The 15752-nt window shown below is 42.9% G+C and overlaps 1 protein-coding gene across 3 annotated transcripts in view; it reads left to right on the top strand.

The window, feature by feature from the left end:
- cog7 (component of oligomeric golgi complex 7) overlaps positions 1-15054 on the top strand; it is a 45749-nt gene extending 30695 nt beyond the window's left edge. For all 3 annotated transcript variants that reach the window (XM_052021550.1, XM_052021549.1, XM_052021551.1), the window contains exons 9-18: positions 323-450; positions 1226-1380; positions 1983-2099; positions 3607-3672; positions 5176-5362; positions 5498-5638; positions 7504-7587; positions 8599-8713; positions 13557-13700; positions 14115-15054. In XM_052021550.1, the coding sequence (XP_051877510.1) occupies positions 323-450; positions 1226-1380; positions 1983-2099; positions 3607-3672; positions 5176-5362; positions 5498-5638; positions 7504-7587; positions 8599-8713; positions 13557-13700; positions 14115-14281 (1304 nt within the window). In that variant the 3' untranslated portion in view covers positions 14282-15054. The remainder of the gene's footprint in view (positions 1-322; positions 451-1225; positions 1381-1982; positions 2100-3606; positions 3673-5175; positions 5363-5497; positions 5639-7503; positions 7588-8598; positions 8714-13556; positions 13701-14114) is intronic.
- Positions 15055-15752: the final 698 nt, after the last annotated feature.

The following is a 15752-nucleotide window of genomic DNA, read 5'->3' as shown; positions in this document are numbered from 1 at the left end:
ATGGGCCCTTCAGCTCACTGACTCTGCAGTGACTATCAAGAGCTCATTTCCTCTAATCCTACACTAATCCCATTTATTCCCCCCTCATTTCCATCAACAACCCTCAGCTCTACCCGCACCTACTAGGGGCAGTTTACAGCAGCTAATTAACCTAATGACCCATACAGCTTTGGGATTTGATTCCAACCTGGCTGTCCAATTTGACACATTTTGAGTCTTACTCACAAAGTTAAAGGCAAACCAAACATGACAAAATGTTGGATCAGATTCTGGCAAATTGTTGCAAGTCTTTAAACCGTTATTAATTTTCATTGATTCACAGGTGAGACCAACCTGGTGAAAGTTACAGAGCTAGTTGCAGCAATCCACAGCCCTTATGTGCCATATCAGCTGCAGTATGGTGATCTCGAGGGTTCAAACCTGCTCATCCAGATCAGTGCCATCCCTCTGGTAAGATCTGCACTGTGTTCTGCTGGCCGAGGGGGAGATTGTTTAATGGGGAGAGGAATGGTACATGAAGGGAAGGGGTGCTGATGAAGTTGAGCCAGGAAAGGAAAGTGGACGAGTACTGATATGGTAACCAATATCAGCCTTCATATGAACCTTTTGTTAATCATTGTTAATTTTGTCTAAAATCTGTGAAGAATAACTTCCAATAATGTAGCTGTTGGTAAACACATTGTCCACTGTATGTTTTGCTGAGCAGTACCAGTCTGTATGTTTGACTGCAGTCCAAGTTTGAATTTTGTAATATAGATTTTTGTAAAGGCTGTATACAGTATATGTGTTCTTGAGAGCATTCCAATTTTAGTTGTTACAGCTAAAGCCTCAGGGCTACGCTGCCAGACACCAAGCTTTAAAATGATTAGAGGGAAGGCAAAGCAAACTGGAAATAGCTGCTGTCGAATGTGGATTTTAAACTTAGAGATTGACGACTGGAGGAGGAGATTAGGAAACAGCATGAACGTTTTATCTGAGTGAAGTGCTTGGAGGCAAAGCAGGTTAGGTGAGCTTCTTGCAATTTAAGAGGAATGATCAGAATAGAAGAGATTATGAAGATACAAAATAGAGCAAAACTGGTTTAGATCCTCTTGTATATCCCAAATACTAGTTTGAAAGGCAGTGGAGCACTCCTTCAGTAGAACATATGCTTTTCTGTCGCAGTGAAAAGCCTATGAGTACATCTTGATTTGCTAATGAACTCCCTTTTGTGTGCCTTTTTTAGGAGCGTGGAGAACTGATCGACTCAGTGCAGGAGCTCAACCAGTCAGTGAATAAACTCTTCAGCCTGGCTGGAGGCGCAGTGGATAGATGCGTGAAACTAACTGATGGGCTTGCATTTTGCGGCTTGCTAAAAGCTCTCAAGGGTCTCTTCTCAAAGTGAGTTCTGTTCTGTTTGCTTATGACCATGTGTTGCTTTGTTGACCAGTGACCATATGTCACTCTGCTGTCCAGTGACCACATATTACCCTGTCATGCACTGCCCTGTCATATGGTGACTGTGCCTTGTTCTGTCATCCTGTAGCCATATGTCATCATGTGTTTGTCTGGTTGCTTTTTAAGCAACTTGTCTTTCCCTATTGGGTGCTGCATTACACAAAAGCATGCACTTTCATTTTCTTTGGTAATCTTCCCCGGTCTGGGAATACAGCCTTGAAATCCAGAGGACTACTGCTGAAATCTTTTTCTGTATTGGTTTGCTCTGGTTGCTGACCTCTCTGATTCTCACCCAACCATTTTTCTTATTCATGTGCAGTAAGCATTTGGATCGTTCACATTACCCTCTCCCGTGTAATAGTGTTAACTTTTTTGTATTCCATCATGTGATGTAGTCATATAGGACAATATCTGTGTTGACCATCTGAATTGTCCATAAGCTGTAGGATGAGGAGATGATGATACAGGTTCTCCTGTGTTATGTGATTGGAATACAGCAGTTTGAGGGTCTGCTCCTGGCTGATGTTTAACTCTCTCTGCTCTAGGTATGTGTCTGACTTTGCCAGCACTCTGCAGTCCATCCGCAAGAAATGTAAACTGGAGGAAGTTTCCAATGGATCCTTGTTCCAGGAAGACTGGACTGCTTTCCAGAACTCTATCAGGTGATGGGCCAGTGAGCCAATACAGAATGTTCACACTTACAATTCCACCTCACTCCACCAGTGCACTTCTACCTCAAATGCAGCTTTGTTTTACATGTTCCTGACTTGGGTATCATGTGCTAATGTACAGCTCTCCTCCCCCCAGATTGCCATGTAATTGTCAGACCTGAAAGTGAACCTTCATTATAACACTTGGCCCTGTCTTCACCGTCCCCTGGCCCCATCCCTGCTAGCTTAATGCCCCACTGATGGGATCAGATTTTATGTCACCACTCAGTGAGACAGAAACAGAGACAACATTTTATCTCAGGGACCCTTCATCAGAACTAGAAAAAAGAAGAGGCAAGTGCATTTTAAGTTATGCAGAAGGGGAGGGGTGGAGAGAACAGAAGACATGTTTGTAATAAGGTGTAGACTAAAGCTATCAAGGTATCACAACTAGCAGTTTCCAGCATGTGCAGTTTTTTTCTATCTGCTGAATGCTTCCATCATTTTCTCTTTTGTTTCAGATTTCCAGCTTCTGCAGTTTTTTGCTACATTTACCTCACCACCGCTACTTCAATTCACTCCTCCATTAAGTCTAAATTGTCACCTGTTTGTTTGGCATTTAGTACTGGATGAGCAGAAACTTCATATACCTGAATATTGGGAAAAACAGTCATCTGAAATTCCAGTCACGGACTGTGATCCCTGTTCCATGCTCTGACAACTATCTAGCAATGAATCAGGTCACTTAGTGTCGTAGTTGATCATGAGTTGCATTTTTATGTCCATGCTTTCATCAAGACAGATTATTTCCTGAACCGAGTACAGTTCATTCATCATCTTGTTTTTGCTGAACTAGACTGGCTCCCATTTCTTGATTTTTAACATCCTTGTCATCAAGGATTTTCAAATCCCTCGAAGATCTTGCCCCTCCCCGTCTCCGTAACTTCCTCTAGCCCAGATCTCTTTGTATATCTGGATTCCTTCCAGCTGTTTGTTCCATGTTGATGGTCATCCCATCAACTATGAAGACCAATACTCTGGAGTTCCCTCCCTGAATACTCAGCTTCTGTATCACTTTATCTGTATCACTACCTTCTTTAAGCTGTAATTCTTGTTCCATACCCTTCCTTGCGCTAACAGCCAGCCAGTTTGATATAAAAGATTAACAGTATGTATTTTTTTAAAAAAATAAAAGTTATCCAAAGCAGACATACCATTTTTTTATTTGCTGCAATGGGATGTGATCAGTTTTTGTGGTTCACTGCCTTGTAGTGGAAACACTATGCAGCAGAGGGGAAGGAACCTGCTGCAGTTAGAAGTGCTGATGTTTGCGTCACATACACTCAGTAATTGGAAGCTCTTTCCACTCTCACAGGAGGCTGTGTGTATGGGTGTGAACACATTCTACATGTGCACTGTTTTTGGTCTAGTTGCCTTCTAGCCAAGGTTTTAAATTGGTTTTGACTGACTATTCGTTATTTTGTTTTCTGCTTTCTAATTCCCTCCTTTTAACTTTCAGGATTATAGCGACCTGCGGTGAACTATTGCGACAGTTTGGAGATTTTGAACAGCAACTCTCCAACAGGTCAGCCATGAGCAGCACATGTATGCTTCATTCATAAATCCAGTTACAGGGGTAGGAAGGAAGCCAGTGTGTCTGATGTGGAGGAAAGGGCACTATTAAGCTAGTAAGGGTGGTTACAGAGGGGTAAAGTTGGAGGTGTTTCATATTGGATTACTTTACCCTTTCAAGTCACAGTCAGGTAACTGAGCCAGGAGGAGAATTGTTGAGGGAGGGAATTGGTTGCTGTACAACAGTTCACACCTAAATGCCTGCATTTTGGGACTATGTGCATGCTCTTCGAAGGGTTATTTTTTTCTGCTACTTTTCAGCTCTGGCTCTTTTTCAGTGTCTGATCCCTACTCTTTTGCTTTGCCTAAATTGGCCATTATCCATAGATGAGACTAGATGGCGAATGTGGATTGCAGGTTTAACTTAGGGACCTCACTACTGGATTATATCCTTCCCCCATCTTTTATCTGAGATTTTCCTGTATATGGTTCCAATGTATCGCATGCAGGAGAGGGAACCCAGCCAATGTTTTGTTCTGTCCTTTCTGTCCAAGGGTGCTGATTCCAATAGATGTCCACCATCCCTTCAGCCTCGGCTACGACCAGCCAGTTTTCTGTCTGAATGACCCAGCAAGTCGCTGGATTGACGAGCTGAATAATTGGAGAAGCACCTTAATGCTACCCAGGTTAAGCATCCATGATTTCAAGTGATTAATGCAGTCAGCTTCTTTCTGCTCAGGCCCACCCACTTGTGTGTGTGTATTACAGATTGATTTCACTGATCAGCAACCCAAAGACAAAGTTGAAATAACTGGAAAGTGGACAGAAAGACATGCATTTCTATAGTGCATCTCACAACCACTGACGGCCCTAATGTGCTTATGAAGTATTGCCGCTACTTTCCTGAAAACCAGTTTCCATGAAGGGTCTTGGCCCAAAATGTCAATTGTTCATTTCCCTCCATAGAAGCTGCCTGAACTGCTTTCCTCCAGCATTTTGTGTGTGTTGTTACATGTAGCAAGTGGTGACATATAAGATGTGATCCTGATCTGTTTCAATAACATGGACACTAAAAATCACACTTCCAACAGTTCAGAATTCCCGCAGCACAGCAATGATGTGTCAGCCTGATCAAGTCTCTGGAACTGGATATGAACTTGCAATCTTTTTGACTTAAGGTGGGAGTGCTGCCTACTGATCCACAGATAAAATATTTTTATTTCATAAAGTTCCATTAGAAATTGAAATTTCCTTATCATAAGCCATTGTTGAATTAGAATCTATAAATTCTTCTAAAGAGCATTATTTAATTATAAAGATGTAAGGGGAGTGGAATTCAAATTGGAGGTTAATGTAGAGATAAACACAGGTGGAATTTTCCTATGCTCAGTGGCCTATTTCATCATCCTTTGGAGGTGTGAAATGAGAGACGTATTATTCCCAACACCATTGATGACTTGACAGATTTAAGATAGGTTGTGAGCAGTTTTCCAATCCTTTGGAATCTCTCTTGCAGAATACTATCCACTGCAGGGAAATATTTATCAGAATCGTACAGTCCACGTAGTTTGACTGGCATACAAGAAACAAGCTGCTCTGACAAAAAATCCTCCACTAAGAATCCTTGGCAAGAATATAATTACTTACTGAAGGGAAATCAGAGTGAATATGCCAGTCTAATGGAAATGCTTTATACATTGAAGGTAAGACTGCTTTTCTTACAGCAGAGCAGTAGAGAAAGTGTAATAGAGGACAGATCAAGTGTCTTTCAAAAGGTCAAGTGAATTTGCACTCCCTGTGGTCAAGTAGTCATGCTAAAGTTCTTCCCTACTTTGCAGGAAAAAGGAACAGGAAACTATAACCTGCTGTCAGAGCCTCGAGCAGCTCTGGCTCGGCTCAACCAACAGGCACATCAGCTCGCCTTTGACTCTGTGTTCCTCCGCATCAAGCAGCAGCTCGCACAGGTGCCTAGGATGGAGGTGAGATGGGAGCAGAGAATTGCTCAACCCATTGATGCTGATCTGCCAGTCCTAGATTGGTTGAAGTGTTTGGGAGATATGATTTAGAGGCGTATGTAATCATACTTTGCCCTCTTGGGTTCCAATAATTTCCTAAAAACAGAAATCTCTGGAGAAGCTCAGCAGATTCAGTGGGGTTTATGGGGAAAGAAATGAAGGTAACAATTAAACCTGCTGAATTCTGGTCAAACTTTGATGTGTCATGTTCACCGTAGCGTAGCGGTTAGCACGACACTATTACAGTGCCAGCGATAGGGGTTCAATTCCTGTCGCTGTCTGTAAGGAGTTTGTACGTTCTCCCGTGTCTGCGTGGGTTTCCTCCGGGTGCTCCGGTTTCCTCCCACATTCCAAAGACGTACGGGTAGGTTAATTTGGGTTTAAAAAATGGGCGGCATGGACTCGTTGGGCCGGAAGGGCCTGTTACCACGCTGTAAAATTAAATTAAAATTTTCCCTTTATGGCTGTTTACTTTCCTTGGAGTTATAAAAAGATGTAAACTTAAAAATTTATTTGAAACTGCTTTTTATTTCAGCATTGTGCAGCTGAATATTTCCCCCCAAGAGTGAAGTGTTACAGTGCAGATCATTTCGCATCATGCCAGAAATTCAACCAGGCACTTCTGGCTATCAGGGTGCAGGGTGATTTCATTCCCCGTGCGACACTTCTTCAAAGTCAAAGTCGAGTTTATTGTCATATGCACAAGTACATGTATGCACAGGTGCAATGAAAAACTTACTTGCAGCAGCATCACAGGCACATAGCATCAGATAAGCAGCATTCACAAGAAAAACATAAACATAAATTACATGCAATTTTTACAAGGAAGGATGCAATTGGAACAAAAAAACACAAAATCTTTATTAGTGCAAAGTGATCAAAGTGGTGATACTGTTTCTGTACTGTAGTGATTAGGGTTGTGCTGCTTGGTTCAAGAACTGAATTGTTGAAGGGAAGTAGCTGTTCTTGAACCTGGTGGTGTGGGACTTCAGACTTCTGTATCCCTTGCCCGATGGTAGCTGTGAGAAGATGGCACGGCCCAGATGGTGGGGATCTTTGATGGATGTTGCCTTCTTGAGGCAGTGCCTCACGTAGATACTAAGCATGATGGGGAGGGATGTACCCATGATGTGTTGGGCTGAGTCTGCAGCTTCTTACATTCCCGCACATTCGAATTGCCGTACTAGGCCATAGTGCAACCAATCAGGATACTGTCAACAGTACATCTGTAGAAGTTTGTTAGAGTGTTCGGTAACATGCCAAACCTCCTTAACCTTCTAAGGAAGTAAAGATGCTGGCATGCCTTATGAAGCATTGCAATAAAACTTGGTCTTGTGTTGTTCTGGAAGTGCCCATCACTAGGTGCTCCTGGGGCAATCTGGACTGGGATGCCTGCTAGTGAATGAAAAGGCCACATTGTGCTCGTGGCTGACAACCTTCCTGAATCAGTTTCTGAGAGAAGTACTGGGCAGCATGTTTTCTGTGTCAGCCCTGGAAGCAATGTAGTTGTTAGAGAAAATCTAATTATCAAAATGCTGCAAGTCACATATCTAAAGGAGACGTGATCTACTAAGGTCTATTAAGATTCATAATGTCATTTGAAGCAGTTAGCATTTCCAATACCTGATTACCTCTCGGGTTTAGGTATTGTTGAATAACACCTTATTACTAAACAGAATACAAAACATTGCATTTGAAAAGGTAGAAAAATTACAAATGTTGTTTGTTGCAGCTGGTTTGAATTCTTACGTTGGGGTTATGATTGCATCGCACCAATGTTTGGTTACTCTGTTGCTCATACTGGTCCTTGTATTCTTTCTTCTGAAAAGACCTGGAATGCAGGGACAATGGGAGAGACACTGACTGAGGATCTTCCAACGTTCAGCCTTGCTCCCCTTGAATACATCAGCAATGTAAGAATCTCATTTTCGCAAACTAGTCTTTTTTTTTACTTTGTGCATCTTTTCTCTTTGGTTTCTGCCTTTGGTCAGACAAATTTTTGCAAGAAAAGGAAGTGTTTTATCAATTGCTGGCAAGGCCAGCCTTTATTGTCCACTCTTACTATCAGTGTAATAAGGCAGTGGTGTGTCACCTCTTGAACTACAGTAAGTGTGGTGAAGGTACTCTCACAGTGTTGTTAGGTAGGGAGTTCTAGGATTTTGACCCAGTGACAATGAAGGAAAAGTGATATAGTTACACTCAGAATGGGGTTATCTTGCAGGTGGGGGTCTCTTTCATATGATTACAGTGGTAACAGGTTTGAGAAATGCTGAGGTTATGTGATTATTCGCATCAGTTTGTTGAGCTCAACAACACAAGATGGTAGAGACTGAAAGGAGAAATGCTGGAAATTAGCATCCAAAAGGATGGAATTGTTTTGGGTGAAATTGGAGCTCTGATGAAAGGAGACAAAAGAGACTGCAGATGTTGAAATCTGCACGCTGGAAGTGCTCAACGGGTCAAGCAGCATCTCTGGAGCAAAAAGTGTAAGTGGACGTTTTGGGTCAAGACCCATGAAGGAAGCTGTGGTTTCATGCCTGAAATGATGACCTACCTTTTTCAAAAGCTGATCAGCCCATTGTGCTTTAGTGCAAATCAGTACTAGGTTTATAAATAAACAGGAAGTTACCCGTTGGGCAGACATGTAATGCTCCTCCATGAGGTATCAGCTGCAGCTCTGTCAGAAGCTCTTGTCTTTGTCAGCAGTTGTGGCATTAGGTCCCTCACCATAAGACTTGAGCACAAAAATCTCAGCTGATAATCCAGTGCACTAGTGAGGGAGTGTTGCATAGCATCTTTTGGATGAGACTTATCTTAATCACATGGGTGTACAATATTTGTTCCTCCAATTAATATCACAAAAAGCGTTACCAAGCAAACCCCTTTGGTTTTCATCGCTTGATAGTGTGTTCTGTCGTTCCCAGATTGGGCAGTATATCATGTCCCTGCCTCTGCATCTGGAGCCCTTTGTAACACAGGAGGATACGGCACTTGAGCTGGCACTGCACTCTGGAAAGCTTCCGTACCCTCCAGAGCAAGGTAAGGAGGGGTGGGTAATTAAAGAATTTTGAGCAAAGTCTGGTTTTAAAAAAAAGTTCAGAACCATCATGATCACATTGAATGGTGGAGCAAGTTTGAGAGAAGTTACTGCCCTGATCCTATTGCACTTGGGCAAGAAATATATGCTTCTGTTTAATTCGGGGATTTCACCACAAAAGCATTTTATCCTTTAGTTGCATGATCAAATCAAAGTCTTCAGAATTTGCTCATTATCCACTTTAGGCTCTGGTGAGGATGTAGGTTGCCTGTGACTGTTTTTCGAAGTTACTTAATTCTCAGCTATTAGGTCTGCATGATAGTTTTTGAAAGGATTTGAGACTTGTTTAAGGGTCTGGGTTTGACTGGAGTTCTAACTGGATGGAAGTCTTTCACTGCTGCAAATGTTAAGGCACTGTCCACTGAGTTCCTAATTTCACCAAATTGCAAAAGGTTGCATTTCTGATGCACCTTTTAATAATGAAATATTAAGCAACACCATGAGAAGTGAGGGAAGGGTAGATGAGGAAGATGGGCTTGAGGAAGCTTTTTGAAAAACAACTGACAAAGGGATGAGTGTTCAGGGAAAGAACTGGGCAAACTCCGCCAATAGTGGCAGTGGGGAGGGACAGCACAACATTCAAATATTTATGCAGATTGGAGGATATTTTGGGAGGGAAGTGAGAACCAGGATGTAGCATGAAATGAATGCAAGAATGGTTATAAGTTAGATAGATGAGGGGAGCAGTTGAAAGAAATGAGATGAACACAGAGCCAGGTTGAGAAGGATATGAGTGTCTGTCACGCAGTTGCAAGAAGAACCAGTATAGGTCAGTGGGCTGATGGGGAGCCATTTTAGTTCATGTAAGACGGGAGCCAGTGTAGGTCACTGAGGTGAGACCTAGATCGTTATAAGGCAGTGAGATGAGAGCAGAGCCTGTGCATATCATTGGTCTGAGAGGGAAGCCATTGGAAGTCAAGTTATGTGTGATAGTGGAGCCATTAGTCCGTGGAGTGAAACAGGGTATCCTGAAGGGGGAGGGTGAACAGCTAATGGTTGTGGTATACTTCGATACCAACGACATGGATAGAAAAATGGATGACCTCCTGTAATGTGAATTTAGGGAGTTAGGGAGCAGATTAAAGTGTAGGGTTGTAATCTCAGTGCCACATGGTCCTGGCTATAGGAATAGGAAGATGGGTCAGATGAATATGTGGCGAAAGAGATGGTGTAGAAGGGAGGACATTAGATTTTTGAATCATTGGAGATGCTTCTGGAGTAGCTGAAATCTGTATAAGCAGGATGGGTTGCACCTGCACCAAAGTGACTCCAGTATCCTTGCTGGGAGGTCTGCTCATGCTGTTGGGGAGGTTCTAAACTAGATTGGTGGGGGTTGGGACACAGAGTAGAAGTACAGGTGGGGAAGAGGTTCAGTCAAACATGGAAGAATATCTATTGACGTATGGGAAGCCAAATTGCATCTATTTTAATGCAGGGAGTTTGACTGGTAAGGCAGATGAACTTGGAGCGTTGATCAGTGAGTGGGAATGTGATATTGTTGCAGTCACTGAGGCATGGTTGAAAAATGCAGAAATGGCAACTGAACATTCCAGAAGTTTCAGGCATGATAAGAGGCTGGGGGAGGAATGTAACAGAGGAGGGGCTTTACATTATTGATTAAGGAGACCATCACTGCAGTAAGGAGGGAGGATATCTTTCAAAGCTCTTCAAATGAGGCCTTATGGGTCAATCTTAGAAATAAAGAATGAGGGATCACTTTTCTGAGATTATACTATAGACCTCCCAACAGTCAGCAGAAGCTAGAAGAGGAGAGATGTAGGGAAATCACAGAGGTGTAAGAGGAATAGGGTTGTAGTGGTAAGGCATTTCAGCTTCCTGATATTAACTGCAATCAGCTTGGTGTGAAAGGATTAGATGGAGTGGATTTTTTTTTTAAAGTCCATCCAGGAGAGCTTTTTATGCCAGTACATAGATAGACTGACTAGGGATGTGGGTATGCTTGATCTAAACCTAGGGAGTGAAACCTGGCAAGTGGATGAAGTGTCAGTGGGCAAGTACTTTGAGGATTGTGACCATTACATGATAAGTTTCAAAAAAGCTATGGGAAGAGATAAGGATAGTCTGGAAATTAAGTATCTGAATTGGAGGAAGGCTGACTTCAATATCATTAGGCAGGACTTGGCAGCTACTTTCAGGTAGATATTTGGGAAATGGGAGTCTTTTAAGAGTGAGATAGTATTCTGGACCAATTTGTTCCCATAAGGATGAAGGGTAAGGATAGCAAGTCTAGAGAACCCTGGATGTCAAGGGATATCGAGGGTTTGATAAAAAATAAAAGGAAGCAAATAGTAGGTGTAGAGCACTGAAAATGAGAGAAGCCCTTCCTGAGAACAGAGTGTAGGGGTTGCTTAGAAGATCAGGAAGGTAAAGAGGTGCCACAAAATATCACTGGCAGATCAGATTACAGAAAACCCCAAGCATTTTGTAATATTAAGAGCAACAGGGAAAGAGTGGGCCCATTAGGGACCAAAGGGCAGTCTGTGCTTGGAGCCAGAGGACATGTAAAAGATATTGAATACCTTTCATCTGCATTCACTGAGGAGAAAAACATTGTGACTGAAGATTGCATTTGTTATGGTGAAGTTTTAAACACATTAAGATATAAAGGAGATATTAGGAGGGCATAAGGCTGGATACATTTCCAGAGCCTGATGAGATGCATCCCAGGATGCCATGGGAGGCAAGGAAGGAGATTGCTGGGGCCCTGACGGAGATACTTAACATTCAAGAAGGGCAGCAGGGATAAGCCAAGTAATTATTGGCCAGTTAATGTTGGTGATTGGGAAATTATTGGGGTAGGTTTAGTCTACACTTGGAAAGACCGAGCTTGATTAGGGATAGTTAGCATGGATTTGTTGGTGGGAGATTCTGTCTGACTGATCTAATTGAGTTTTTTGAAGAGGTAACTAAGTATATTGATGAGTCCAGTGCAGTTGATGTAATTTACATGTAGAAGGTCTTACTGGTCTCATGGAAGGCTGGTCTAAAAAGGTTAGAGCCCATGCGATCCAAGGCAACTTGGCAAATTAGATCCAATATTGGCTTGGTAATGGGAGGGAGAGGGTGATGGTGGAGGGTTGCTTTTGTGCTTCGAAGTGTGTGACCAGCAGTGTACCACAGATATTGATGCTGAAACCCTTGTTGTTTGTGATAAACATTGAAAGTGAATGTAGGAGGTACGATTTGCAAGTTTGCAGGTGATATAAAAATTGGTGGTGGTGGTGTTGATAGTGAGGAGTGAGTCTGCAGAATAATATTAATCTGCTGGTAAACTGGGCAGGGCAATGACGGATGGACTTCAATCCTGACAAATGTAAGGTGATATATTTTGGGTGGTCTAATAAGGGTAGGACAAATCCATGAATGGTAGGGTACTGAGGAGTATTGAGGAACAAAGGGACTTCAATGTAAAAGTCCAAGATCCTGAATGTGGCAGCACAGGTAGAGGATGGTGAAGAAGGCACATGGAATGCTTATCTTTATTTGCTGGGACATGGAGTATAAGAGCAGGGAGGACTTCGTATAACATTATCTAACATTGGTTAGGCCACAGCTGTGTGCATGGTGAGTGGTGTAGTGAGAGTCATTGTAGATTAGCAAGGTGTGAGGATGGGGAGTGTAGGTGATTTTGGGGGCAATGTAGGGCAGTAGTGTAATTTGGTGGGGGGAGGTGAGCTAGTTTTGATTGGTATGACAAGTCAGAAAAATCAGTGGTGTGAGGGAGGTCAGTGCTGGTCTATGGGAATGGGTCAGATAGAGCCATTATAGGTCAATGGAGTGAGAGAGTAGCCAATGTATGTGAGTGGGGAGACGGTTTTGGACAGAGAGATGGGAGGAGGGTGTCAGTCGGTGAAGTGGGAGGAAAACTAGTGCTGGTCTGTGAGATGATAGATACTGCCAATGTAGACATGTAAGTGGAAGACAAGCCAGTGTAGATCAGTGCAGTTAACAGTAGTGTGAGGGTTGCCATGGTACATGGGTAGACTAAAGGGGGAGCAAGTGTTGGTCTCTAATATCGAGAGGTAAGCCACTGTGGGTGGGAGAAGTCAGGGAAGATGGTGTAGATCACAGAGATAGACAGTGAGTAGGTCAGTGAGGTGAGTGGGGATCCGATTCAAATCATTGAGGATAGCAATGGGACAATGCTGATCACTGGTAAGGGATGGGCTAAGGTCGGTCACTGGCAAGAGGCTGTTAATGCCAGTCTGTGTGAGCAGCAGGGACCTAGTATTGATGAGTTTGTGAGGAGCAAGGACCCAGTGTTTGTGAGTCAGTCTGTGAGCAGAGATCCAATACTGGTCTGTGGTGAGCAGCTGGATAGTGTTAGTAATGTTGAGTGTGGAACCGTTGTTGATGAGTGGGAGATCAGCTCAGGTCTGTGAAGTGAGCACCTCAGTGTCATAGGAGGTGAGTCATTCTCAGTCTGGGACTTCAGATGGGAGCCAATGTAGTTCAGTGCCTTGAAAGTGAAGTCAGTGCAGGTCTGTGTTAAGAACCATGAGGTGGAACCTACTGTAAGACTGGAAGTTGGACGAATGAAATTGGTGGATGGTGTCAACATTTGTGTCAGGAGGAACAATTGGACTATTTGTGTTTGTAGAGAGACAGTTGAATGGATACAATGAGGTTGCCAGTAATTTGGGATTCAGACTAATTTGCAATAAATGTAGATTGAATACATTTCCACAGAGGCTTTCTGTTGGGGTTCATTTACTGATGAAATTTGTTTATCTGCTCAGTTTATGTGCTTCAAATCTCTCCTAGGAGATGAGGTACCAGAACTGGACAATATGGCTGATTACTGGCTAGGCTCCATTGCCAGGGCAACAATGCATACTTATTGTGAATCCATTCTGCAGATCTCAGAGCTTACCCCACACGCAACCAAGCAACTTGTCACAGACATTGGTGAGTGTCATGTAAACAATGAGAAACATCTATGTTTTATTCATTACTTTATTACAGCACAGGAGGTGGCCATTCGGCCCTCGTGCCTTGTGCTGGGTCTTTGAAGAACCCATTCTCCTGCAACTGGTTCCTAACCCTGAATAGGAAAGTTTTTCTAAGCTTCCATTTCTTATTTCTTCCAGCAGTTAAGTATCCCACCTTTATACTCTCACTGTAATGGTATACCCCAACCTCAAGTTCCTTACCTTGCAGTCTACTAGACGTTTTTGAACCCAAAAGCTAATGTGACTTTGAGTCTTCATTGAGATCATCCTCTCCTTTGCTCTTTTCCATTTTGGTGCTGCACTGTACTGGGTGCAAGGTGTATTTGGACAGCTTTGCAATCAATCTTCTTGCATATCTTCCTTTTCCCAGATTACCTCAGCAATGTAATGGATGCTCTTGGCCTGCAGCCATCCCGAACTCTGCAGCAGATCGCGACAGCCTTGAAAGCAAAGCCTGAGGAATTCAGACAAGCAGCAAAGGGGCTCCCACGGAGATTGACTGGTGCAATCACAGCCATGAGGAGCATCCAGTACTGACCAACAGCTATACTTCTGCAGAGATGTTCTGGGAACACTATTAACAAATACAGTCTGCTTCATTCTTATTGAGGAAGACTATCGGCACTGAGTATCTGATGTGGATTCCACGCTCAATCTCCAGACAAGTTAAAAGGGCCAGAATTGGTAATTAGAGTATTGCAAGTCCCCTGATAACTGGGTTAGGGAGGACAAAATTAAACAGCACCATAATCACTATCTATAGACAACCCACTCAACCCAGTGTCAGAGGTATATTCGCCCTTGAATGTTTGAGCTTGGAGGATAGTATCTGGATCAGAGTGATCCTGGATAGCCTCTTCTGCTTACTTGACTGAAAATGAACCATAGGAGTGCCTTCAGAGGTGACCCAAAGAGTCAAAGTCTTCTAAAGTGATGGTAAGGAAACTGGCAAGAAGAGATTAAATGTTAAGAAAATATGAGCGCATTTCAAGTGTGCTAATACACTTTCTCAGGTGGGACCTCAAAGTCCTCCTGACTAGATTCACTTTACTCACGGTAAATTACTTTGGGGAGAGGGAGTTCCAGTGGCCCTTCTCACAGCCCACCTCTACACTGGCTGAGCAACAAAAGGAGAGTGTACGACCTCACCAAAACTATGCAGGGCAGAAAGACAAGCCTGTATGATACTATATTGAGGGCTAGTGGTATAATGAGACGTGATCTGCATGGACTGCAGTCATTGGGTAATGAATCGGGATTGGGGTATTTATATCTTGTTGGCATTAAGAAATGGAATAAATCATTTTTCTTGAAAATATGTTTAAAATGTAATCATTTATTATGAGGTTTTGCATCTTTGCATAGAACATACAGAGTAATTCCTCAGCTGCAGAATTCCCTCCCTAAATCTCTCTGGAATTCTCACCATTACTTTGATGCTCCTTGGAACTGTACCTTCTTATCTGGCTCTGTGTCCAATGATTATTTGATAAAGCTCTTCTAATTCATCTTGGGACCTTTCACTGTGCTGAAGGCACCATATAATTGGAAACCTTTCAGGTACCTGGCAGTCTGTCGCCTTGCACAGGTCTGGATGGAATCTCTGAGAGCAGTTGGTAGGGGTGGTGGTAGCTGGTTTATGGGGATTGTGCATGTGGTTTTGCAGCCAATGCAGCAGTTATGCCCAAATTGTTCAAAGGTCCTTACAGAATAGAAGGCCCATTGTTTCTGTGTCAGATCTTGTCAAGGAGTTAATCTCAGCTCTTCATTCCCCATGTTTACCTTTCAAGTAAGAAGCTTCCAATGAATTTCCTTCCCACTATCTTTTCAGCCGTGCATCCCAGATCATAACAATGTGGAAAATGTCAAAAAGGTGTGGATGCTGGTCATGCCAAGACTGGGGTCCAATGTCATTGGAAGGGCAGGGACAAGAATTTTCTTTCTCTCGATAAAGGCTTTGTCACCTGTTTGATGTGATGTGATGAGAGGTGGGTTCATTTCCTGATTC

Source organism: Pristis pectinata, chromosome 8 (genome assembly GCF_009764475.1).
Source record: "Pristis pectinata isolate sPriPec2 chromosome 8, sPriPec2.1.pri, whole genome shotgun sequence".
NCBI lineage: Eukaryota > Metazoa > Chordata > Chondrichthyes > Rhinopristiformes > Pristidae > Pristis > Pristis pectinata.
Note: the sequence above shows the minus strand (reverse complement) of the source record. Positions and strands in the feature narration are given on the sequence as shown.